Raw genomic sequence first — 26,586 nt, 5'->3', positions numbered from 1 at the left:
ACCCACACAGTTGTGGTTTTAATTGAAATAAAAATGATAATTGGTTAGTACAACTTCAGATATGATTTTTTTCCCCCTCCCACTCAATTTCATGCTAATTTAACAACTCTGGATAAGATACCGGGTTGGAGACGTTTTTGTGCGCTCACACATCCACACACACATCCATGCAGGCACGCCCACCCTCCACACCACACACTCCTACACACTGTGAAAGGTTATCACACAGCGTTTTGTTAGCCCTTGACAACAGAACACCAGAGACTGTGGGAGAGGTCTGTGTGAATCCGTGCTTTCTGCTCTGTGCCCCATGTACCCATGCTGACAAAAACACAGGCCGGACTGAACACCCATCTCCCTCTCCTTCCTCTCCTCCTTATCTACCTGCTTCATTAACCATTCACCCACAACAACAATTATCCCCATAATCAGCCAGATTAGGACTTCCAGGCCCACATCTTCAGATGCCATCTCGGCATCTCCCATTCCTCTGCCTTTCAGATGAATCGGAAAAGATTCAATTTCCCGACGTAATTGGATTCATTATTACTTGAATAACCCAGAGCGAGGCGATATACAGCACTGCTTGAGACTGACATTGCTACTGAAAGAAATAAAGGCAGAAAAAGGGATGGATGACAAGGAGGCTCCAAAGGATGTAAATAGGAGCGCTCCTGCAAGGTCGGAGGACTGTGTAGAAAGTCAGAAGGTCAGTTCACGGACGACTACAGGGTAATAATATGGAATTGGAAAAAGTATGGAAAAAAAGTCTACGATTTGCCTTTGACTGGGTTAACCAAGGACGTTCTTTACTGCTGTACTACAATTACAAAGGAGGTGCTTGTATAGTGGCAAAAGCTTTCCTGTGGATACAGTAAGTGAAGTGTGGTGATGGAAATTAAGCTAGCCTGCTAGCCAGATAGCACTTTTTAGACCAGGCTAGTGGAAAATGTGGAGTGAAATCTTGTCTTCCCAAAAAAATATTACCTTTGGCTAGTAGAATGCCACTCAGGTTGTCTAGTAGACATTCTAGTCTACTAGTGTGGCTGGCCAGTGCCCATTATGTTCCATGATAATACTATAATAATGTGTATCTCCTTCGGTGGAGACCAGTACTCACGTTGGACCCAGTTGCCACTGACGGGACTCAAGAAGTTAGGATAGAGACCGTGAGGCTTCTCAATTTTGTTCAACAGCTTTCGGATATTCATAACCTGCAACACCACACAGTAAAAAACACATTAGCTCTGAACAAAAAAATCTTTCTGTAAACTAAAAATAACTGTAGAGAGGATTTCAACTTTGGCATCACATATGCTTCTAATTTATGTAAATTACCTTGTACCCTGAAGTTGACACTTACAGACAAATTAGATAGGAAAAGTTGTCATCCAATGAAAGTTACCATTATGTTCAGTATGCCCATTAAAAACATTCACAAATATACATGAAATGAATGGAAAGTGAAGTTCCTAAGAATAGTAATGACTGCAGCAAGAAAAACACACATTGATAATGGCATAGAGCATGCATTGATAAGCATACAATGTTAACAGTTTAACATATTTTACCTAGTAAAATCTGATATTCTGTTGCAGACAGTCACAGTCATAGGGTAGCAACATGGCAAAAACGTCCCCAAAGTTCCCAGGTTTTTGAGTAATTCCTGTTGAACGATTCTAATTGGGAAAGTTTCTGGATTTGTGCAACCCAAGTCACTCACAGTATTGTGGGTACCGTAGTCCATACCTTCTCTGTGTAGATGCCATTGTTGGAGAGCTCTGATAGGTGGACAAACTCCAGGTGCAGGGTTCCAAACTCCGCCAGGATACTGCTCCCGGCTGACGCCCAGCCCCAGCTCCAACTGGTGCCACTGCAACAGAAACCATACAGCGACAAGTGAGGACCACAGTCAACACACACTGTTATACACACTGGGAACAGAAACCATACCGTTTTAAGTGAGGACCACAGTCAACACACACTGTTATACACACTGGGAACAGAAACCATACCGTGACAAGTGAGGACCACAGTCAACACACACTGTTATACACACTGGCAACAGAAACCATACAGCGACAAGTGAGGACCACAGTCAACACACACTGTTATACATAATGGGAACAGAAACCATACCATGACAAGTGAGGACCACAGTCAACACACACTGTTATACATAATGGGAACAGAAACCATACCATGACAAGTGAGGACCACAGTCAACACACACTGTTATACACACTGGGAACAGAAACCATACCGTGACAAGTGAGGACCACAGTCAACACACACTGTTATACACACTGGGAACAGAAACCATACCGTGACAAGTGAGGACCACAGTCAACACACACTGTTATACACACTGGGAACAGAAACCATACCGTGACAAGTGAGGACCACAGTCAACACACACTGTTATACACACTGGGAACAGAAACCATACCGTGACAAGTGAGGACCACAGTCAACACACACTGTTATACACACTGGGAACAGAAACCATACCGTGACAAGTGAGGACCACACTTAGCACAGTGTTACACACTCTGGACATTAGAGGTGTCACAGCACATGCCATGCCAAGTGAGGACCACAGTCAACACACACCATTACACACTGGTTCACACTCGAGACAATCATTACGTTCTGCAAAGTTTTAATTCGATTGTAATAATGGGCAAATAAACAGTACTGCAACTTGATGTGATGCTACAATTACACGTTGTCCTTACAAAATGTAGGCAGATTATACAGATAAACAATCAACACCAGTGTCAGTTATGAAAAACATTCAATTTTCACCAGCAGTTCCCTGGTTTGTCTTTGAGGCCATTTAGTGTCTTGGAGCCAAAGCGTTATACGGTTCTAGTGCTCCGACACCTACAATATCTCCAAAATGTGTTTTCTTTTATATCCCAGAGCAACGGCAAATCGTTTGTTTCTTTCTTGCTTTTCAGAAGGCACTGAGACGAGGAGACAGATATCCAGTCAGATATTACAATTGTTCATCACTCTCCAGAATTGTGTATTTTGGTGCTGAAGAAAGTACAGAGACTAATGTGTGTCCCAAATGGCACCCTATTGATAATATAGTTCACCACTATTGACCAAAGCCAAAAGTAGTACACTATATAGGGAAGAGGGTGCCATTTAGGGCGCAGGATAAAGATTAAGCAGGTCTGGATCTGTTTGTCCCTCTTGGGCACCAACCCAGATGCAAGCTGATGCACCGCATCATTTGTCTGGGGATCAGAGTGGGAGGCTTTACCACCCTCTGTAGATCAATAACACCGTCTACTTCTGCAGAGTTGAGCATTAAGTTCATCTTAGAAATTAAGACAAGAGCGTCAACCAGGGTCACCAATAAACCATGGCTGCGTCCAAAATGGCACCCTAGTTCCTACATAGAGCAATAATTTTGACCAGGACCCATAGGGCTAGTAGTACACTACAGTGAGTAGAACACTATATAGAGAATGGGGTGCGGTTTAGGATGCAACCCATATCCTTTTGTCTTATTTCTCTCTGGAAGTAGTGCACTGTGAGGATGATATGCGTAGCCGTCTCAGAATAACAGCGTGTCTGTGTCTACATGACGACTTCAACGACGTGCTAATACACTCTGCCTGACCTAATCAGAGGAGGTGAGATGGAATGTCATTACATTACATTATAGTACATGACCAAATCCTACATTAATAGAAAGTGATAAAGTGATGAACGAAACTGAACGTACTAGCGGAGGATGGAAAGAAAAAAGAGAAACTATAAAGGGATGGAAGCAAAGAGAGATGTAGTCCTGATGAATATGCTTCTTATTAGTTTGGGGCTACACCATTAGCTGCTCAAGCTAAAGTAACATCGGCCCGTAGATTAGGAGGGAATGGCTTTAGTGACTTATTGCAAACAGGATACACGTTTTGGAATATTTGTATTCTGTACAGGCTTCCTTCTTTTCACTCTGTAATTTCGGTTAGTATTGTGCAGTAACACTGTTGTTGATCCATCCTCAGTTTACTCCTATCACAGGCATTCAACTCTGTAACTGTTTTAAAGTCACCATTGGCCTCATGGTCAAATCCCTGAGCGGTTTCCTTCCTCTCCGGCAACTGAGTCAGGAAGGATGCCTGTATCTTTGTAGTGACTGGGTGTATTGATACACTATCCAAAGTGTAATTAATAACTTTGCCATGCTCAAAGGGATATTCAATGTCTGCTTTTATTTTTCAAATCTACCAATAGGTGCTGTCACGACTTCAACCGAGGCAGGCTCTCCTTCCCGTTCGGGTGGCGCTCGGCGGTCGTCGTCACCGGCCTACTAGCTGCCACTGACTCTTTTTCCTCCCCCTCCTTATGTGTTTATTTGTATCACCTGTGTTGAGGTAAATTGGTAATTAGTGTGGCTTTATTAGTCAGCCAGCCCGTACGCTTCTTTGTGCGGGATTGTTCGTTTGTAGCTTTGGATTTCGGGAGTGGTTTATGTATTGTGGACTGGGTTTGTCTCCCGTGTTTTTGGACAGTTGTTTATGACACCCAGTAAGTCCGTGTTGGACATTTTGTTTGCCAGTTGGGCATTAAAGTATCAACGTATTGAAGCTCTGCTGTTCCTGCGTCTAGCTTCACACCCCCCGACACCCAGGTCGTTACAGGTGCCCTTCTTTGCGAGGCATTGGAAAACATCCCTGGTCTTTGTGGTTGAATTTGTGTTTGAAATTCACTGCTCAACTGAGGGACCTCACCGATAATTGTATGTGTGTGGTACAGAGATGAGGTAGTCATTAACAAATCATGTTAAACACTATTATTGCGCCTCCCGGGTGGCGCAGTGGTCTAAGGCACTGCATCGCAGTGCTAGCTGTGCCACCAGAGATTCTGGGTTCGAGCCCAGGCTCTGTCGCAGCCGGCCACGACCGGGAGGCCCATGGGGCGGCGCACAATTGCCCCAGCGTCGTCCGGGTTAGGGAGGGTTTGGCCGGCAGGGATATCCTTGTCTCACCGCACACTAGCAACTCCTGTGGCGGGCCGGGCGCAGTGCACGCTGACCAGGTCGCCAGGTGTACAGTATTTCCTCCGACACATTGGTGCGGCTGGCTTCCGGGTTGGATGTGCATTGTGTCAAGAAGCAGTGTGGCTTGGTTGGGTTGTGTTTCGGAGTACGCATGGCTCTCGACCTTCGCCTCTCCTGAGTCCGTACGGGAGTTGCAGCGATGAGACAAGACTGTAACTACTACCAATTGGATACCACGAAATTGGGGAGAAAAAAGGGGTTAAAACACTATTATTGCACACAGAGTGAGTCCATGCAACGTATTATGTGACATGTTAAGCATATTTAACTACTTAAGTTATTTAGGCATCCACTTTGATATGATGGAGTATTGTGTGTAGGCCAGGAACAAACAATTTTAATTGAATCCATTTTAAATTCAGGCTGTAACACAACAAAATGTGGAAAAAGTCAAGCGGTGTGAATACTTTCTGAAGGCACTGTAAATTGGTACATTGCACACTTTAGGAAACTTGCAAAAATAATTATCAGCTTTTGCATTCAGTAACTTGCAAACAAGTGTTCCATGCTTTCTCTATGCATTATTCATTGTGCTCCTTGTATGAATTTGTTCGCATTGCTAACTACAAAGTATTTACCTTGAGGTTCTTCAATGTGTTGAGGTCTTTTGGGAGCACGTGCAGTATTCTATAAGTAGTCCCGATTTACTGTGTGAAAGTCCACATGGGACATGCTACATATACAACAGAAGACTTCGAAGACTTTCAAGTCAGCCCATAGGCAGCATATTAATTGTGTTATACTGAATTCCCTTGGTGTTTGTGTTTGTGTGTTTGAGGACATTAAAGATCTAGTACATCAGTGTACTACATTATGGGGCAACATTGTTTCTCTCTGAGCTATCATGAAATCCCTTGCTGTTTGGGTGTAGGTGTGTGTGTGTGTGTGTGTGTGTGTGTGTGTGTGTGTGTGTGTGTGTGTGTGTGTGTGTGTGTGTGTGTGTGTGTGTGTGTGTGTGTGTGTGTGTGTGTGTGTGTGTGTGTGTGTGTGTGTGTGTGTGTGTGTGTGTGTGTGTGTTCAATATGCGTTGTGTGTGTGTTTGTGTAGTTTCTGTACATGTAAGTTCCTTTACCTATGTCGCTGTAATTTATAATGGGTATCGTTCCTCCCTGCCCATCTGCACTCAGGGTCCATGTTACCCATCTAACTTGAATTAGCTCTGGAATCAGTTAATTAAATTTGCCAGCAACTGTCTGCTTAGACAGGCGGGTTAATTGGAAGCAGGTGGCAGGCAGAGGTGCCAGAGAGATGTATTTTTAGATGATAAGATAGTGAATTTTTTTTACAAATTGTACAGTATCTTAACTATGTAGGGTTGGGGGGGTCTTGCATATGGGGATCCCGATAAAATCGCACAGATCAGGGTTTAACACGTTATTTAATTTGTGGCTCCAACACGGGGCCGAAAATGTCAAACATTTCAAATGCAAACAGAAGTATAAAATGGGCACCACCTTCTTATTGCAATGTAATTCAGCTAAATGTGTTGGTAAGGTCTCCTACAATATGTGTTTCTAATAGGATACTGTAGCTAGGGAGTCATGGGGACTGGTAACTAGGCTCACCTGCCCAGGTTGATGACTCCACGTGGGATACCTGTTGGTGTGTTGAAGGCCGGTAGCAGCTTCTCCCCAAGCACCATAACTTTCCTCTTGAACATCTACAACAACACAGAAGGAGGGACACTTAGCAAACTCTCCCAATAACACACAAAGACAGATGTACACACACCTGTGCAAAAACCAGCCGCAACCCCAGAGATGCACACCACCCCCACGTCACCTCAACACAGGCATATTTTCATATTGGCCCCTGTAAGAAAAACCTTTTTACTTCCAAGTACAGAACGTTTTCACCCAACAAAGAACCGTCAAAAAACTCTTTCTTCAGATGAAAAAGGTTTCATGTAGAACCCTTTCATGTAGTGAACAGTCAAACACAGAGAGTAGAATTAAAGTGTAGCTCCAGCCCCAATACTTTCCAGATGGCTTCCCAGTCTCTCTCAACAAAGCTAATTATGTAGAACATAACAAACCCAGGGACAACGGACAGATGACGCTGCTCTGAGAAGGAGTAAAAGCAATCTTATTGATGTAACCCAAAGCAGTTCAATTAAAACTACACTCTCTTTGCTGCCTGCCTCTTGAAAGCAGGGCCAAGGGAGGGTGAAGCACTGTCTCAAAGTAAGATTAACAGGTCAGATTGATCTGCATAACCTGCGAAGACAGAGTTAGAAGGAGAGAGAAGTAGAGAGGTAGAAGAGAGAGGGTTAAATAGTGAGATACTCAGAGCGCTGGTATTAGAATTGAGATGCAAGGCTGCTAACAGAGAGAACTAGAAAGAGGGAGAGGGATATTGTTCAGGGGAGACTGTGTGAATCAGGCTTTTATGGTCAAATTGCTGCAAAGAAATCACTACTAAAGGACACAAATGAGAAGAAGAGACTTGCTTGGGCCAAGAAACACGAGCAATGGACATTAAGCAGGTGGAAACCTGTCCTTTGGTTTGATGAGTCCAAACTTGAGATGTTTGGTTCCAACCGCCTTATCTTTGTGAGAAGCAGTAGAAGGTGAACGGATGATCTCTGCATGTGTATTTCCCACCATGAAGCATGGAGGAGGAGGTGTGATGGTGTGGGGGCGCTTTGCTGATAACAATGTCTTTGATTTATTTAGAATTCAAGGCACACTTAACCAGCATGGCTACCACAGCATTCTGCAGCAATACACCATCCCCTCTGCTTTGCATAGTGGAACTATCAATTGTTTTTCAACAGGACAATGACCCAACACACCTCCAGGCTGTGTAAGGGCTATTTGACCAAGACGGAGAGTGATGGAGTGCTGCATCAGATAACCTGGCCTCCACAATCACCCGACTCAACCCAATTGAGATGGTTTGGGATGAGTTGGACCGCAGAGTGAAGGAAAAGCAACAAAAAAAAAATATATATATATGTATATATATATAAACTAAATGCAAGGACAGAGAACCCAGCTCATAAAGTTATACAACTATCTCAAAAGGCTACTAACACTTGATCCAGGAGGGGATAGATATTCTGTGCTGTAACCAAGAAGCTTGGTCTTGCAAACTAGCTACCTATAGCTAGCAAGTTAAACCAAATGCATAGCTGGAGCCCTGAGCTGGAGAAAATGTATTTGGCACTAAGATGGTTAACTTATAGCTAGTAAAAGTAAAACAAGGTTGTCCACTATCGGCATATCTATTTATTATTGCCATCGAAATGTTAGCTGTTAAAATTAGATCAAACATTAATATTAAAGGATTAGAAATCCATGGCTTAAAAACTAAGGTGTCATTGTACGCTGATGATTCATGTTTTCTTTTAAAACCACAACTAGAGTCTCTCCAGGGCCTCATAGAGGATCTAGATACCTTTGCTATCCTCTCTGGATTAAAACCAAATTATGATAAATGTACCATATTACGTATTGGATCACTAAAAAATACACATTTTATATTGCCATGTAGTTTACCAATTAAATGGTCTGACGGAGATGTGGACATACTCGGTATAAAAATCCCAAAAGAAAGAAATGATCTCACTCCAATAAATTTTTATAGAAAGTTAGCAAAAATAGATAAGATCTTGCTACCATGGAAAGGAAAATACCTGTCTATTTGTGGAAAAATCACCCTAATTAACTCTTTAGTCATATCACAGTTTACCTATTTGCTTATGGTTTTGCCTACACCTAGTGACCTGTTTTTTAAATTATATGAACAAAAAATGTTCAATTTCATTTGGAAGGGCAAGCCAGATAAAATTAAAAGGGCCTATTTATATAACGAATATGAATTCGGAGGGCAGAAATTATTAAATATTAAAGCATTAGACCTCTCACTAAAGGCATCGGTCATACAAAAGTTATACTTAAATCCAAACTGGTTCTCTAGTAAACTGGTACGAATGTCTCATCCTATGTTCAAGAAGGGCCTTTTTCCCTTTATTCAGATTACACCTGCTCATTTTCGGTTGTTTGAAAAGGAAATGATCTCCAAAATATCCTTATTCTTTAAACAAGCCTTAGAAAGTTGGTTGCAATTTCAGTTTAATCCACCTGAAAGGACGGAACAAATAGTACAACAAATATTGTGGTTAAATTCAAATATAATAATTGATAAAAAAACTGTATTTATCGAAGAAATGTTTAAAAAAGGTATAATTTTTGTGAATGATATCATAAATAGGACTGGTGGAGTTATGTCACACATGCAGCTAACACAGACATATGGAAAAGTCTGCTCTACCCAAAATTACAACCAATTAATTGCAGCATTACCACAAAAATGGAAGAGGCAAGTAGAAGGGGGAAAAAGTAAGGAACTTGTATGTCGGCCCTGTATTAAAGAACAAAAATGGTTAAAGAAAAGTGTGATAAATAAAAACATATACCAATTTCATTTAAGGACCAAAAAACTAACAGCTGTGCCATACAAATTGCAAAATAGTTGGGAAGAGATTTTCGATGTACCCATTCCATGGCACATGGTTTATGAATTGATACGCAAAACAACGCCGGATTCAAAACTTCGAATTTTTCAATATAAATTACTGTACAAAATTCTTGCAACTAATAGAATGTTATATATATGGGGTATACAATCTTCCCAGCTCTGCAGATTCTGTTGTGAGGAGGCAGAGTCATTAGATCATTTATTTTGGTATTGTCCATATGTAGCTCGTTTTTGGTCACAGGTCCAGGAATGGCTGAAGAATTGCAACATTTGCCTAAAACTAACGCTACAGATAGCAATACTGGGGGATTTGAAAAGCCATAGTCAATCAATCAATAATATAATAATTATTTTGGCAAAGATGTTTATTTTTAATTTACAATCTGTAGAAGCTATGAGAATAGGAAGGTTCAGGTCTTTTGTGAAGCATCACAGCACAGTTGAGAAATGTATGGCAAATAGAAATCCGAAATGGATGATGTTGGAAGATAGATGGGAGGGGTTGGGTGGAGCTGAAGGGTGGGACTAATAACAAGATAAACAATATAGGGCATACGGGATCTGTGAAATGTGTATAGGTGCGGAGCTTTTGTGAAATAGCACAGTTACAAGTGGAAATAAAATTGGATGGACAACAGAAATAGAGGAAGGACTAAGAACAAATAAGAGAGAACTATTGTAAAGTGGACTGTGTCTGTAAGATAGGTATAAGATGTAGAAATTGAAGGTAAAAGCAGAAGTGTTTATAAGTTTACTCCAATTGGGGGATTGGTGGTAGGGTCGCGGGGAATAATAATAAAGGCATATTCTTTAAAAAAGTATGTATGTCTATATAGGTATGTGTATGTATATATGTGTATATGTATGCATACGTATATGGATATATATATTTACCCAAAAAAATATGGGGGAATGGAAATGATGCAGACAATTACATTGGAAGCAACATTCTTTCCGCAATACTAAGCTGATCCACCCCTAAAAAAAAAAAAAAAAAAAAAAAAAAAAACGTATAGCTAGTAATAAGATATTTATCTGGCATACATTAGTAGTGAATTTCAAGTGTAACAAAACTTCAGTCTGCTCCATTTGCTCTTTATAATCAAACTGGCTAAATAAAATGTTTTACAAAAAAATCAAGATGCCCCGGTATACGGTATAGAGTACCACAGTATGAGTCTTAATACCCATAAAACCTAGCAGTCAAACAGGGAAATGGTTCCAATTGTTTTATTCCACCATTCATTTTCCCCATAGGGGATTTTAGAAACACATAAAATAAGGGTTGTGCTAATTAGCTGCTAATGTAGCAAGCATAAAGTGCCACAAATACCACGGTGATCTAGACAGGCTGCCGAATCGAGGCAAAGGGAAATATCTCTGGATTAACTACCTAATGTAAACTAAATGTATTCATTAATAAATTGACAAAATATCTTTAAATTGACAATTCTGTGAACTGTCTTGTGCACGTTTTACATTGACACAATACCTGTTAGCAAAGGTGTCAGCTAGAGATGACGTACAGAGATTTGTGGTCTTGCATGATGTCTACTTTGATGCTAATTAGTATTTTTGAATCAGAGTAAATAGAGCCGAATATATTGATAAAAGTCTCCTTGTCCGAGACAGATTTACATGGTTATCAAAACGTCACCCCAGGGCGAGCCTACATGAAACACAACCCTTATTCTTAGTGTGTCTAAAATTCCGTATGGGAAAAATAAATGGTGGAAAAACGAATGGAACCACTTCCCTGTTTGACCGCTAGGTTTTACGAGTATTATGACACCTCCACTGTGGGGCTCTATACCGCCCAAGCCTAGTGTGTGTGTTTGTGTGTGTGTGTGTGTTTACAAAGTGTCACAGTGCTCTTTGGCAGTCTCTCCGTCTCACCGCGTGGTAACTCAGCTAAAAGAAAGAGTGAGTGAGAAGGAGAGGAGGCGGCGGGTAGAGCTGAGTGTTCATATAGGTTGTAAACCAAATGGCACCCTATATCCTATATTAGTGCACTACCTTTGACCAGGGCTCTGGGAAATAGGGTGCCACTTGGGACGCAACAAATAAATGGATGTCAGAGTAACTAGCCATTAGAATTATGATCATCAATAATGTCAATATGAGTTGCCCGTGTCCTTGTCCTACAGTAAGTGAATGATACAATGTCTCTCCTGACTGCGGCACTCTAACTGCTAGCTCCCACTGCAGCCGAGAGCCAAGGAAGGCTCGTTATCGCCATCATATGAAGGATGCGCCTGGACACGGTCTGTCTGGGCATTGATTCACACTTTCTGGGTCTTTGTTTTTTGTGACCAGGAGGCAGAGTGGGCTACAGACAGATGTACTGGCACATGAGTGATTTGGACACATTATGTGTGTGGATATATATGTTTACACTCACATGCATGTTCTCATGTGTAATGTGCAGATGTGCACACGATCTTCATTGTCATTGGCAACATGCGCGCACGCACAAACAAATCCTTCCACCTACTTACCCACCCACATGCAAAGCTCAGGTGCTACCCGTGCCCTTGACAAATGCCCATTTACTGCCAGCTGCTACAATGTCATTTCTACAATCCAATTACCTATAGTTATCTGCATGTTACACTCCGGCACAATCCACACTAGTTCAAATGACTCAGATTCACAGGGCATTGACACCACACAGAGACATAAAAAGCCCCGTGAGGCCACAGTGGCCAGAGTAGTCATCGCTCCATCTAGCAACTGGGGGCCCAGTCCTTTGCTGGCCCACTAGCCCTCCAGAACTCCCATAATTCCATTCCCTCTTAGCATACTGGGAGGGCCTGGGAGACCCCGGGTGGATTTACACACAGAGGAAGCTCATTAATCCATACTGTAGGATTCACGGCTAAGATGAGTGTGTGTTTGTGTGTGTGTGTGTGACGGGAGCTGCAGATTGGCCCTCTGGTCCCAGAGCTCCATCTCTTATCAAAGAGATTACTAATGACCCTCTCCCCGTTCTTCCTCAACCAAACTAGCAGTTCATGGGCATCATGTAAACACATGCCCACATTTTAAAACCTACGTGCACACACACACACACACACACACACACACACACACACACACACACACACACACACACACACACACACACACACACACACACACACACACACACACACACACACACACACACACACAAGAGTGCACAAACTCCAATTATATCCCACTGTTATTAAGCCTTGTTTACGCGCTTAGAAATTCCTTATATATCAATTACAGCAAGAGCCCTTTTGAGGGCAGCTGTGGTATGCTTTACCGTTGAGCACAAGCAACGTTGCAGGCCTCCTTTCACATCTATCTAAATCTACCTCTCCCTTCTATAGTGCAGAGCAAGACTTCAGCACAGCTTCAGCTGATCTGCATCTCACTCACACCCTCCTCTCCTTCTGCCTCGGCTCATTCCCCCCCCCCCCCCCCCCCCCCCTCTTCTCCCCTGTAACTATTCCCCAGGTTGTTGCTGTAAATGAGAACGTGTTCTCAGTCAACTTACCTGGTAAAATAAGGGTAACAAAAATTTGACAAAATCCCAGAAGTGCCTATAGAGACGTGCTGCTGCTTCATATGCAGCGCACGTTATCGTCTACGCATACTTCCCAACCATCCCACGCGCCTATCCCGGCGCTCATCCACAATCCTTAACCCAGCCATCGGATCAACGGACAAGGCCACGGCACGGAGGACCATTGATCCGTTGTAACAGGAGACGGCTCGCTTACTTCGCTTTCAGTTTGGAATTATGCCTTGGGTGTTGGACACGACAGTCGCAAACTGAACGGCTTTTCTCTTTTAAGCACAAGAGACGTGTAGCGGCGACGCAGTCACCTCTCCCTGAGTTAACACTGTCAGGGACCAGTGGAGACAGACTGAGGGGTACAACTCTGTATGTATGGCACTCTCAGTTACCATTCAAACTTCTCAATTGTGAGTCAAAGAAACACTTGAAGTGTGAAAGTGAAAATGAGAGGTTGTTGCTCTTTTGGTGGAGTCAGTTTTCACTTCTGTGCTCCAGCTGTTGTCCCAATTTATTTTATTTTTTACCCAGTACAGTGGCGAGATTCTTGGTTATTAAGTAGCATACAGGTGTAACAAGAACTGACATTGTCAATAATTTACATACAACTTACTGTACAACAGTTCTGTTTCAGTGGGATATAGACCAACTGGAGGCTATATATCAGGACAACAAGGAAAACTCTCTGCACCTACCTGATGCATGTGTTTCTCAACTCCAGTCCTCCAGTACCCCCCAACAGGATACCTTTTTGTTGTGGTCCCAGACAAACTCACCTAGTTCAACTAATTGAGGGTCTGATGATTAGTTTGACAAGTTGAATCAGGTGTGCTTATCCAGGGCTACAGCAAAAATGTGTGCTGTTGGGGAACACTGGTCTAACGATGCAGACCATTTGCGCAAAATATACACATGTATTTCCAATGTCTTGCTGGCACATCTTTTGCATGACAGGACAGAGAACAACTACAAACCCTTATCTGAGGCCTGATAATGCCAAGCTTGCCCTATGGCACTGGTCCATTATCGTTTTTTTTACGACTCAAATTTTGCACCTCCTTGTGAACACTTAAAAAAAGCTGTGCTTTTTACGACCGTGGATGAATTATTTCTGTTCGCCAGCTGTGCGTGATGAAAACCGAGCGCAAAACACCCTCTCTGACCTTCACAATCCACCAATACCCCACCAGGACAAAAACATATCCTTTTTTTAACCACGTTTCCTCTCCTGTCTCATTCCTCCATCTGTGGTAGGCTTTTACTCAGGGTAGCAGCTGACTAAAAGGCTGTAAAAAGGCTGAGGAGACCAAAGCTGTCCGCTTGGATCGCTCACCCAGCCCAAACCAGCATAACCCCCATATGTTGTTTCTCTCTGGCGTGCCCCGGGCTGCCGGGCCTCAGTTCCGAAAGGCCTTGACTGAGTTGACCCTTTTCTCTGTCCGCACCATGATGATGATGTCTTAAGAATCGTTGACAGACATGTTCTCCACTTGGTTCTGTCACTCGGTGTCACACAGTGTCCTGAAAACGGGGACCTAATCTAGGAGGTCATTGAGGTCAGAGGAGGACCTGTCGACCAGACAAAGCCTGTGAAAACACAATGTTCGGAGCCTGGTTGGGTGTTCCTGTGACATCTTTATGTAAGGCGACCGTTCTCCTCTGCCAAGGTTAGAGTTGGCTATGTCATGATGTTCTCTCTGCCGTTATGCAATACCCAGAGGTTGCTCTGCAATCCTATTGGGGCGTTCAGAATCAGACACACTATTTGCGCGTGACCTCTGTGTGGTCCAATGTTTAGAAACTGCCCACGTCACCACAACGTAAAGGTGGCAGGTAGCCTAGCGGTTAAGAGGGTTGGACCAGTAACCGAAAGGTTGCTGGTTCGAATCCCCGAGCCGACTAGGGGGGAAATCTGTTGATGTGCCCTTGAGCAAAGCCCTTAACCCTAATTGCTCTGGATAAGAGATACGATGAAACATGTTACAGTGGATGATCTGTGCTCTGCTAGTTGGAATTGCACAGCTGAGTAAGACCCTTGAGGCCAGGGTATAAGAAGTGCCAGTACATGGTGAACCACTGAATTGTAGCATGTATACCAGGGCTATTAGACATGTAGCTTGATTAGCTAGAAAGAAAATGGCCAGAGGGAAAGATACTGGCATGTGCTACCCATCTTCGAAACTCAACATTAGTCATCAGACGACATCCTGGCCAGAATTAGCACAGTGCTCTCAGCAGCCTTCTCTCATCTTACAAGGTGTGTGTGTGTGTGTGTGTGAAAGAGAGAAATGCACAAAGCACAGCACACATGGTTGAAAGCCTGCTGCTGGGTGCCTGCTGCCCAATATCTGAGTTGTAATACTACGGCGCTGCCCTGATAAGAATCTAATTTGCTCAGTAGGATTTAACTGGAACAATCGGTCGATTCTTATAAGCGGCGGTCTGTCCCGGCTGGTTTTTGCCTCTATCCCAGCGGTTTACATCATTATTAGCGTCTGATGGTTTTACCATTAATTCTTATGGACAGTCTGGGAGTCTTGTAAATACTACTAGTCTTTAGAAGAGAAGCACAGACCATGAGCTCGATCTACTAAGTGTTCGCACCAGGTGCAAAGAACACCAAAAACAAAAGCTACGAAGATGTAATTATTCTTTATCTCTAGATCTTATTCTTTTTACTAGCTAGTAACTTTTTGTTCTGTCCTCATTGTTTAATTCCATTCAAGTATATTTTTTTAAATAGGTGCCGACTTTGATTTGCACTTAGTAAATCTCCGTCATGTGTCTTTGATTGATACACTACGACAAAGCCAGGGAAACGGAACACGTACTTTTATCCTTGCTGCTTTTCACCACCGTCCAAAGATAAAACAGAGACCCCTTCCGTCTCTGTCAGTTTCATGACAGGAGAGAGACACACATTTCCTGCACATCGATTCCATTCTTCATTTCAACACGGCTGACCGCAGGAGAAGCGGAGGAGTATGCAGGTTAGGGAACTGGATGGCCTCAGAGCAGGAGTGCCACTCTTTTGCCTTATTTGTCATGGTGAATAGGATTACATGGACAGGAGGGACCTGATCCTAGATCAGCACTCCTACGATAGGTCGCTTCATGAATACAGGCCCTGGAATTGCATTGGATCTTCAATGTTAGGAGGTTGAAGTTGCATGCGGTAAGAGATGAAGCTATATACATTTGAGCTAGGTACTTGAGTTGGACCCAATCCATAAATGCCTTACACTATTGATAATACGAACATATACTGGTTGGGTAATTCCAGCGGAATGCTTCTGGGAAAGATTGGATAAGTGAAGCTTGTCTCCAAATCGTGATCATATCACACTTAGCTTTGATGTGAAGCTAGTTTCTCTAAATGGAATCCTGTATTTCCAAAGCATGTAGTCTACACCAAGGGACTGATTACGGCTTAAGGCTGTGTCATCACTGACTCGATTCCCGTGTGATACTAATACAAAATGAAAAGTGATTTAAAAAGTCCAGTTGTAAACTTCCAAGATATCGACAGTTATTTGCCTGACAGAGCAGAGGTAAAACAACATGTTCTTCACTTGAATGCGTTCTGCAGTAGCATTGATTAACACATGTGCCTTGAGCATGAGTGTCTGAACTGATACAGGTGACACAGTGACACAGATGTACTGTAATGTATCTAGAGCGTCTGCTGACTAGCAGCATGAAGCCCCCCATGCGTCTCCATTCGCCGTGACGTCGTCTGAACTAGAACATGATGTGTATAATTTGAGTGGCATCGCCTGAGACCGAGAGGGAGCGTTAAATGAGGTCATCAAGTGAATAAGATATGAAGACTTCTCTGGGGGGAAAACACGGACATGGTTAAGAATTCCACACTGAACCCCATTGGGAAACAAACAAGCGGAAAGCGATCGTCTGCTCTGAAATCTTCGGAACACTTTACATTATAACGAATAGTAAATGACATTCATCTGCCCATGTTATTCTCAGTAATGTAATTCTCGGTGACGGACAGTCTCCCAACGTTATTCTCGGTAACGGAATCGTTGTGCCTGACGAACATGATTCCACGGTTCCACAAAGTTCTATGGTTCCCCCACTCTGAGCCAACACAGTGGAGGTAATCAAAATAACTTCACAGTTTGTTTGCTGGGTATAACGCGGCTGTCATGCCCTGTCTTTGTTGCGCCCCCATGATGCAATTACAGAGGTTTCGGCTCCAGCGTATCCCGGGGAAGCCGACAGTGAGCTTTTTATGTTCCCTATAGTCGAATTACCTAGCCATGGAAGGCATACTGTGCCTATGAAAAGATGCCAGGCTAAATAACTTAAGTCTCTGAAGGGGGATTGGACGTTTCAGCTGATCGAAGCTCGCGTAGACGATCAATCATCACCTAGAGTAGATATAGTATTGTAGATGTAGATTCAGCGAAGTTATAGCCTCAGCCACCAAGTGGCACTGTATACTGCCTTATGTCTTGTGTCTTGAGAAGGGCGGTTTGAAAGTGAGTGTTAGTTACAATGCTGACTTACATTGCTTGCATTCCCCACCAATATAGACGCGTAACAGTCAAATGTGTTTGAATTCCCATGTAGGAATATATGTAAATTATAGTTTTGGTGGTTGCAGGAATAAAAAATAAATCACTTTTTTTACTACACCTCAACTACACCTGAAAGGAATGTGTTATTTCTCCTGAAGTGAGCCAGCAGTCACATTGAATCAACTCCTACCATCCATGTGAAGGTTCCTGGAGAACCCAAACAGAGTGTATTACTCCTACACAGACAGGAGGTTGTAGCTATTCAGTTATCACAGTTACCAGTACAACACCATCACAAGCTCTATCACCAGCCACCAACCTTTCTACGAAAGTCGAACAATATTAGGAACCCCGATGTATCCGTATCAGCTGGCACGGCGCCCTCCTTACATCAGACGAACCGTCACGCACCACCGCTCGCCCAGACTTCCGCTCCACCAATAATACAGCTGTGAGCTCCATCCATCCGCCGGCTGGGTCGTCTAGCTCGGCCCCGTCGCTGGGGTTACAGTGGCGTTGGCAGGGGAACAGGGGGTGATGGGATGTGGAGCGTCCATAGAGGTTGGAGGATGTCAGGTTCATTTCTCTTTAAGGGTGTGACAGTTTCTTCACAGCCCTAGCTGGAAGGAGGGGACACCGGGTACATGTTGACTTGCTCCAGAGGCAGACAGAGATGGAAACTAACTAGTGTCCTCCTCGAGGAGATGAGACACAGAGAGGGAGACGAGGAGACGAGACACAGAGAGACGCTTAAAATCTGGAGAGTCTCGTTAAAAATAAGACTGAACTAAGGCAAAGTGCACTAGACCTGCATAAAACTTTTCAATAATACTTTTCTATTCCAAGGTTAGCAACAGCTCAATGACAAGAACAGAATGCAGAAAAATCTGCAAAAAACAACATGTATTAACAAAAACATTTCTTTGTATTTCTGTAATGTTCAGAGTTTGCAAATAGGCTAACAGACAGAACAGTCTCTCTTTTAGTATTCAAACACGATACCTGTACACAAACAGTATTTCTCAAGGTTTCTGCATGATTACTTCAGCACACTGTAAACAGGGAAGAAAGAAAACCGAGACCTGTTGATCATGCTGAATGTGTGTAGCCAGGGAGAGACAATAGAACCAGGGGATTGAGTATGCTCCGTAATGAGATTGAGTAGAGCAGAGTGGTGGTGGTGGTGGGAGGGTAGAGCCTGTTCCTGGACACAAAGCAGAAGAGGAGAGGGGGAACAGAGGCAGCTTGGCCTGTCTAAGAGACCAAGAACAGGCAGATCAAATGCGGGTTCTCTCTGGACTATACACTGGCTGCTACAGAACCAGAGAAATAGGACGGAGCTGATTTACAGTAGTACTGGCTTCAAAGCACTGCCTCATCAAAGCGGCATGAGAGGATACGGTCACACTTATAACGGTGTGTGTGTGTCAGGGGGTGGGGTGGTTTGTTATAATGAGAAGATCTGACGATGTGTGATTGTCCAAGATAAATCACAGTCGTAACTATGACTTTTCTTTGTGTATATAGTATCCTCTATGAGAGTGTGTGACAGGGGGGACAATAAGGCACTGTAACACCTGGGTATCAAGTCTGTGGCGGTCATCCACTTGATCCTAAGTGATGTATCTCTTGATTTATATATTCATGCAACTGAAGTGTTATATCGTTGCCGTTAGCGCCAGTTTTGACTGACAAACACTGTATGTAATCTACCCGCTAACTGTTGAGTGGAATCACTCACTCCCCATATACATTTGAACAGGCAACTTAACACACTGGTGGGGCTGCACGCCTCAAATAACAACCATTCAATCCCCTTAAAAGGCGTCCACTTCCACTCCCAAAAATGGCAAAGTGAAAACTCTCAATAAACACCATTTTCACAGCTCTTCAAAGGGAGTTGCGATCTGTTACCTCCTGTAATGACAGACAATGAGCAGGTTTCATCTGGCTGGTGGTTTATGCTATAACTTTTTAAAAGCTCTTGAAATGGATCCATAAAGACATACAAAAAAACATAGCTACAGTTTTATTGTCATAGTATACCGTCATAGATGACAAGAGCTGCATTTTGCTATTGCAACAAAAGCATTTAGCTGCACCTGGTTTAACATCTGCTGATCTGTTAACGCGACAAATAAACTTTGATTTGATTTCGTAGATGTAAAGAGCCGCAATGCCTTGGTCTGAGTGGGTGGGAATTCAGACAACGGTGCACCCGTCTGCTCGCATGGTGCAGCAAGCCATTAACCGTTGTCTTCCCCTAGCTATGAGAGTTGTGTGGACAGGCACAGATGGGGAGGAGAGAATGAGAACAAGAGGTGACGGAGAGTTTTTAGCACATTGAATGCACGCGCTCCTGTAAACTGCCACAGACGCGGTAGGAGAACATCTGCGCCCAGACCTGTGGACAGCTAATGGCAGGCGTGATTCCACAAAAAGACAAGAAAGGGAAAACACGGGTCATATATGATTCTATTACCCACGGTGTGGAACTGAAGTCTAAAAATACCAGACCTGATGTGAAACATTTACATGCACTGAATGCCTCGTAAAAATAAACACAAGGGGTTCGCTGCAGGTTGGCGACACGGGCTGCAATCTGCTCCTTTTCCCTATCAGTGCTGCATCAGCACGTTGTATATGACCGACCCTGTGACCTTGCTGCTTCGAGGGTTACATTAAAGGTGTGTGCTCCATATCTGAATCTGATGACTACGCTATGTAAACCACTACTGGTTTTGTCTAGCCTGATGAAAAGACAATGACCTTTCGTTTCCAATAGCAGTCTGCCGTCTGCAGAGGTTATTTCTGTTTTATCTCCACATTCTATATTACTAATAGAGACACCTAAAGGGCATTTGGGTGACATCTCATTTGCACCTGCTTCAGAGTCATGGTTACATTCATAGCACATTCACAGCTCAAATAATCTCTCTTCTTCACATGAACGTACTGCGAAACAAGAGACATGACTGGGCCAACCTGGATCAAATCCACATCCCTTGCAACGCTTCACAATTCAAACGATCAAACAACGGTTTCAGTTTCAGTTTCAGTTGGACGCACAAACACACCTCGAAGCATTTCCTTGAAGCAATTAGTGATAACCTCAACCTTTCTTGTCAGTCAAACTCCATTTAACTAATGGTTGTTGCCAAGGAAGTGTCAGGTTGCCAAGGACCTATAACTACTACAGCTCTCGGTTCTTTCACACTGTATGAAGTCATCACCCTCCAGACACATCATCCTCCCAGCTGGGATCCTCCTTCACTCCATTATTTCCTGTGAGTGCTCCTCAGAGACAAAGTGCCATACGTGAGAAACATGCGTCCCTCCTCCGATTGGCCTTACTAGTTTCCTGGTTGCAGAGCACAGACTGTTGCTATGGTTTCTGCTCAGGCCGCGCTAACTCCGTCTGTCTTCGATGTCGGCTGGGTAAAACGCAGCGATTCCCCTCCGTTTTTTTTCTCAACGGGGAGGCCATCCATCCTGCCACTCTGTCACCCAGGCCGACACAGATCAACATAACTCCCAGCTCTCGAGAGACGATACACAAATCAACAATACATACCGTTTCAATAGGTGAATACCTTCTGTCAATATGCAACGTAGAGAAAGAAAATGACAAAAAAAATACAATGAATTTGTTGTCTGAAGAAATAGATAGGTGTAGTAAGCATCAGTTGTTATATGAATAACAAAATAAAGTATACACACACACATTGAACAACTTGGATAAGGCTCATGTGCTCTACAATTTATACAGTACTGCAGGGTGACTACTGAGGCGACGCTACACTAGTGTCTTGCTTGAGAGCACAGAATTGTAACTTTGACACCTGGGGCTTGAGCTGGCCAACCTGTGGCCAGTAGCCCTTGGCCAATGCCTGGCATTAATTTGAAGTTGCACTACACTATTTAATAAATATCTGACCCCATTTTCCCCTCAGTACACGGTATATCGCCAAGGTTACTACTGGACTGGAGGCCCGAGCAGCTCCACAACCCTATCGTTTCACATGAATGCATAAAACTTGGCCAAAGTAGACGAATACAATTCCAGCTCATTCGCACTGTGTCACTTGGAGATATGTCCTATGAAGGGGAAGGGCTGGAGGGGAATTGAAAAGAGAGGGTTTACTTATTCATTCGCTTCCTCTATTTTTCTGCCTGTGTGGTTTTTTTCACTCAGAGATCTCTGTGGAGTGGCTGTGGGATTGTGGGGTTGAGTAGTGTTAGCATTAACATTAGCGTAAGGTAGCTAACATGGTATGTGGAAGAGTGGCGTTAGCATATGCTAGCTAGCGAACATGCTATTGGACTGGCACATGGTAGCTAATATAGTGTGACGCTAAGCAGCGTTAGCGTGACTAACATGCTGGTGAGCAATGCCGTTTGATACTGCCAGAACCCCACTGGAAAGGCCTGGGTCAACTGAGGGATCCCCGTACAAATGTCACTGCTCATGGGTATTGCATCGAGCCTGGCCTTTTGATGCTAATTAAATGTTACTGTTAGCCTAGCGTTTAGATGAAGAGGCGCACAGGAGGGGAGAAGGGGGGAGTGCAAGAGAGCAAAGGCACCCACGTCATTTAGGGAGAGGGTGGTCTCTCTGAACTCTCTCTTCCACTCTTGTGTGAGACCAATATCATTTTCAAACAGAACACATTTGTCAGCGTTGTCAGATGAAATATACACCATAACAGTGCTTTTCTCCGTTGGTGTGGTTGCTTAATCAGTTGGTCTCCCTCTGGCATTAGCCTGATGCTACAACGTAGCTAACCAAAGTCAGGTGGGCAGAGGCTGGCTCACAACATCAAAGCTAACGTTCTAGGCCTGCGCAGGCTAATAAAAGGAGCGTCTTTGTGATGTGTTCTAAAGAGGTGTTGTATGTCGTGTCTGGGTTTAGGGCAGCGAGGGCAGCGGGGGCAGTTTGTTCTCTGAGGCATTCTCTGACCCTGACAGCTAACGCTTCAGCAGAGGCACAGTAGGTCTGGACTGACAGCTGTCTGTCGCATCGGAGGCTCTCCAAACGATATGCTCCAAACTGACAGGTCAGACGAAAACATGGGCTACTCTCCAGCAGAGGAACACACTGAAATAACCTCAGGGTGTAACAGGGAGGGGTGTGTCCGAACGTATTAGTGTTGTAGTTTGAAGTGTCAAGAGCACACCACGCATTGTGATCTGGCTAAACGTCCGTACAGAGTGTACCAAAATGGGTAAGTTGTAGGCCTGTTCAAACAAAATCATTATACCAAGGACAGAAAAGTATAACTTGATTAACTGTCAAGCATATAGTGACATACTTTACTCGCACACAAAACAAGGCTAGAACACATGTGCCTTCATGATCACACTGCCCTTTGAAGGTCCCCTACTTTACCTCCATTAACAACAAACATGCAGGTATGACCAGGCTGACAGAGTGGCATTAGCAGTTGTTCTATCATTCACAGAAAGAAGTCCAGCTTTGTCAGGACAATTCCTGGCGCTGTTGCTTGCCTTCCTGAATAAGGCTGCTGTCCCCTGTCCTGCACGTGGTGCAGGCTGTGGTCACCTTGCATTAGTTGCATGCCCACGGTGACAACCGCAGAGCCAAGATGCCTCCCACACTGGCAATTGATCAATCCAGCCAAAGCAATGTTTACCCAATATCTGTCAATAAATAAGTCCTGCAGGGGCCAAAGTGTCTGAAAGCATCTGTGAGGGGAGTCCGTCTGCTTGTGTGTGTGCGTTTGTCTTGCGTGTGGCTATAGTTTGGCAGCTCCCTTGTGTACCCAGCCTGTGGTGACAGACGTGCCACAATGAGTCTACCTGCCCAGCGTCTGAATGTCACTTTACTATAGTTTGCACTCTCCTATATCTCCTGTCCTTCCTTGCTCTCCCCTCTCCTGTCCTTCCATTCTTCCTTACTCTCCCCTCTCCTGTACTTCCTTACTCTCTCCTCCCTTACTCTCCTCTCATATTCTCTTCTCTTCTCCCTTTCCTCTCTCTATTTCAGCACAGTTCTCTTAGTACTAGGGCAAATCTGCCATTGATCCAAGGATTCCAATTAGCACACACCGATAGAAAACGACTTAGCCGGTGCCTCAAACTAAAAAGTTTTAAAAAAGAAGGGGGAAAAAAAGAGAGAGAATGATTAGCCGATTGGGCTAAATGGAGTGGAATAAAAAATATGTCGCTTTCACAAGAACACCGTTGAGCAGCAATTAGAGTGGCCTTATTGTGTTGCAACCAGACAAGCACTGTACCTGGGTATTTAACTCTCCAATTACAACTTCAATACGAACACACGCGCTTGGGAGCACGAACGCACGCACACACTCACACTCAATAAGCAACTGCCATCCCTAAATGTGTGGGTGTGCTCGAGCATGACGTCTTTACTTCTGTACATCTCATACTGAAACTAAGCGATAAACCTTGGGAATTACCAGTGTGCTTTTGACCGTTAATTACCCAGGAAGAAAGGGCAAACTACGGGGTCAAAATCAGGCCGCTGTGCAGTGACACGCCTGCAGGAGGGAGACTTGGGCCGACATGAAAGCGCTTTCTCCCCGGGGCGTCTATCACACACTGCGTCCCACTCCAACGCCAGGGCACAGAAGACGGACCAGACCGCGAGGCTCCGGCGAGGAGCCAAGCCTGGCTGAGAGGGAAAGGAAGCCCCGTGGACGATGGTGGCACGGTGCCCAATCACGCTTAGTTGCCACCACCATGGAGTCTCAGCTAACACTCGGCTTTGATGCAGCAGTCTCTGTCCTCCAGTCCCCCACTGAGCTAACACACGGAGACAGGTTAACTCGATCAGTGCCATCACGCTCAGAACGGTGAGAAGACACGATTACCCTAAAAGGGGTTCATTAAGGCTTCATTATAGCATATGCCTTCAAAACACAAGGCTCTGATTGGCTCTGATTGATATCATTAGGGGCAGAGTGATTTTTCCAGTCAAGAGTACTTATGCTGACAGGAAAACAAAATCAATTTGGGGCGAGAAAGGGGGAGAAAGGGTGACCTGACAGAAGAATGTATCGAAACTGAAGGAAAGGGGCATCATGTCCCTTATTTTAGGTCGTGATGGGGTTCATTCTAGTACACAATTGGCCTCTCTACCTCCCAAAGCTGTTAGGTTGATGGGAGAGGGATCGGAGGAGAGTGAGGAGAATGAGCATGGCGGTTGGTGGAGAAATTGGCCGTAGAGAACTGAGGTGCATTGGATTCGCTTAGTAGAGCTGATGAGCGTGTAAGTGGACTGGGGAGGAAACAACGCTCATTCTCCACCAGAGGCCTCAAATGTAATTACAGGCTAACAAAGCATGGTCCCCGCGGATGTCCCCCAAACCTCCCATTCCTCTTTTACCATGACAGCCTGGCACCGAGCTGGTGTCAGTCCGTGTCTTGTATTTGTGCTTGCCGTATAATCAGACATTTGCACTACACACATACTATACAACACATTCTCCGGGGGTTCGGTACGAATCATTTAACTGTTCCAGGAGCATCTTCTGTTGTTGTGTTAGAGGGGGAGAGTCTGTTCCGGGACTCCCCCCTCAGTTCACCCAGAGTAGAGGAAGTGTGTTTAAATCGCTATTTCTGAATATGCTGAGTGATTAATTGGAACTATGTTGCAATAGTAACTTATATATTTAGACTGTTTGTTGATGAAATGTGATAAAATGTTACTTTGACGATCATTGGCAAACCCCTACCTGGTTGGTTTAGTCCGGAGAGGGCAGAATGAGCCACGGTATAAAACAGTCCTCGTTGGCGTGTGGCTCAGTTGGTAGAGTATGGCGCTTGCAACGGCAGGGTTGTGGGTTCGATTCCCATAGGGGACAAAACAAAATAGAAAGGTAGGAAAATGTATGCACTGGAAGTCGCTCCCAGTGAGGCTGTCTGCTAAATGAGAAAAATGTAGATGTCTTGTTCATTGTTGTCTTTGTTTTGTACAAAGTTCTTTGGCACATGTAAATAAACCCACTTCGGAGGTTACTGGTAGTTCTGTCTCCTGCCTCCTCTCTGAACACCTCTACCGCTAAGGTCACTTTAGAGGCAGACTGGGGTATTGGTTTGGTTAGCATGTCCTTCATATGTTTGTGTTAGCGACCTGCGCTAGCCCTGTGAGAAACACCATTGGAAATCATATAGCCTGCTAGCTTGCTAAATATCAGATTAGTTAATATATCAGCACTTTGTAAGTGCTCAAGAATTCCCAGGAGACCCCTGTCTAAATAACTAGCATTCAAATGTCTAAAATACAGATTATTTTAAGGATATAAAAGACCTAACACAAACTGAAAGAGCTGTGGGTAGAATAATCATACTTTGACTTAGTTAAAGGTTCGTTTCTATTTTCTTTTAAATGTCACCGACAGGAGAGAGGAAAGGCGGCCAAAGGCAGAGACGTGTCCCAGTGAATCATGGGTAGACGCGCTCGACAGATGTCGTCTTGTTCAACGCATTGTGGGAAAAATCCAAACAAATATGCCACAGTTCTCTTCCTTCATCTCCAATCCCTCTCTATCTCTCCCTCTCTCTCTCTTTCCAAGTTGCCATGGACACAGGTAGTCAGACAGTGTGCTTCAGAACAGAGAGCTTGACCACTGGGATCACTTTGGCTTAAAATGTTCACCCTGCCATTAGCATGAACTGAATCATCCATTTCTAGGATGTAAAATACAATGGGGAATAACACAGACCATTATGGTAATTGGCAGTAAAGATATGCATTTTCTGTAATAATCATGTGGAATGTGGAGTACCATCACAATGACTATTCCCACAATTACCTTGAACACAGCAACCATATAACTAATACGCCTGTTGTAAAAGCCATTCAAATCGCTCGCAAATCCCATCGTGTAAATCAAGGATTATTTTCCAATTTCCACCATCTCAGTGATGGAGTGTTCTTCAGGCTATTCGCTAAAGTA

General features: G+C 43.9%; 1 protein-coding gene across 3 annotated transcripts in view; it reads right to left on the bottom strand.

Annotated features, from left to right (window-relative positions):
- LOC129837231 (mannosyl-oligosaccharide 1,2-alpha-mannosidase IC-like) overlaps positions 1 to 26,586 on the bottom strand; it is a 210,754-nt gene that overhangs the window by 16,726 nt on the left and 167,442 nt on the right. For all 3 annotated transcript variants that reach the window (XM_055903228.1, XM_055903230.1, XM_055903229.1), the window contains exons 5-7: positions 6,640 to 6,734; positions 1,750 to 1,873; positions 1,121 to 1,214 (exon numbers count right to left, since the gene is read on the bottom strand). In XM_055903228.1, the coding sequence (XP_055759203.1) occupies positions 1,121 to 1,214; positions 1,750 to 1,873; positions 6,640 to 6,734 (313 nt within the window). The remainder of the gene's footprint in view (positions 1 to 1,120; positions 1,215 to 1,749; positions 1,874 to 6,639; positions 6,735 to 26,586) is intronic.

This window comes from Salvelinus fontinalis, chromosome 38 (genome assembly GCF_029448725.1).
Source record: "Salvelinus fontinalis isolate EN_2023a chromosome 38, ASM2944872v1, whole genome shotgun sequence".
NCBI lineage: Eukaryota > Metazoa > Chordata > Actinopteri > Salmoniformes > Salmonidae > Salvelinus > Salvelinus fontinalis.
This window is presented reverse-complemented; position numbering and strand designations above follow the sequence as displayed.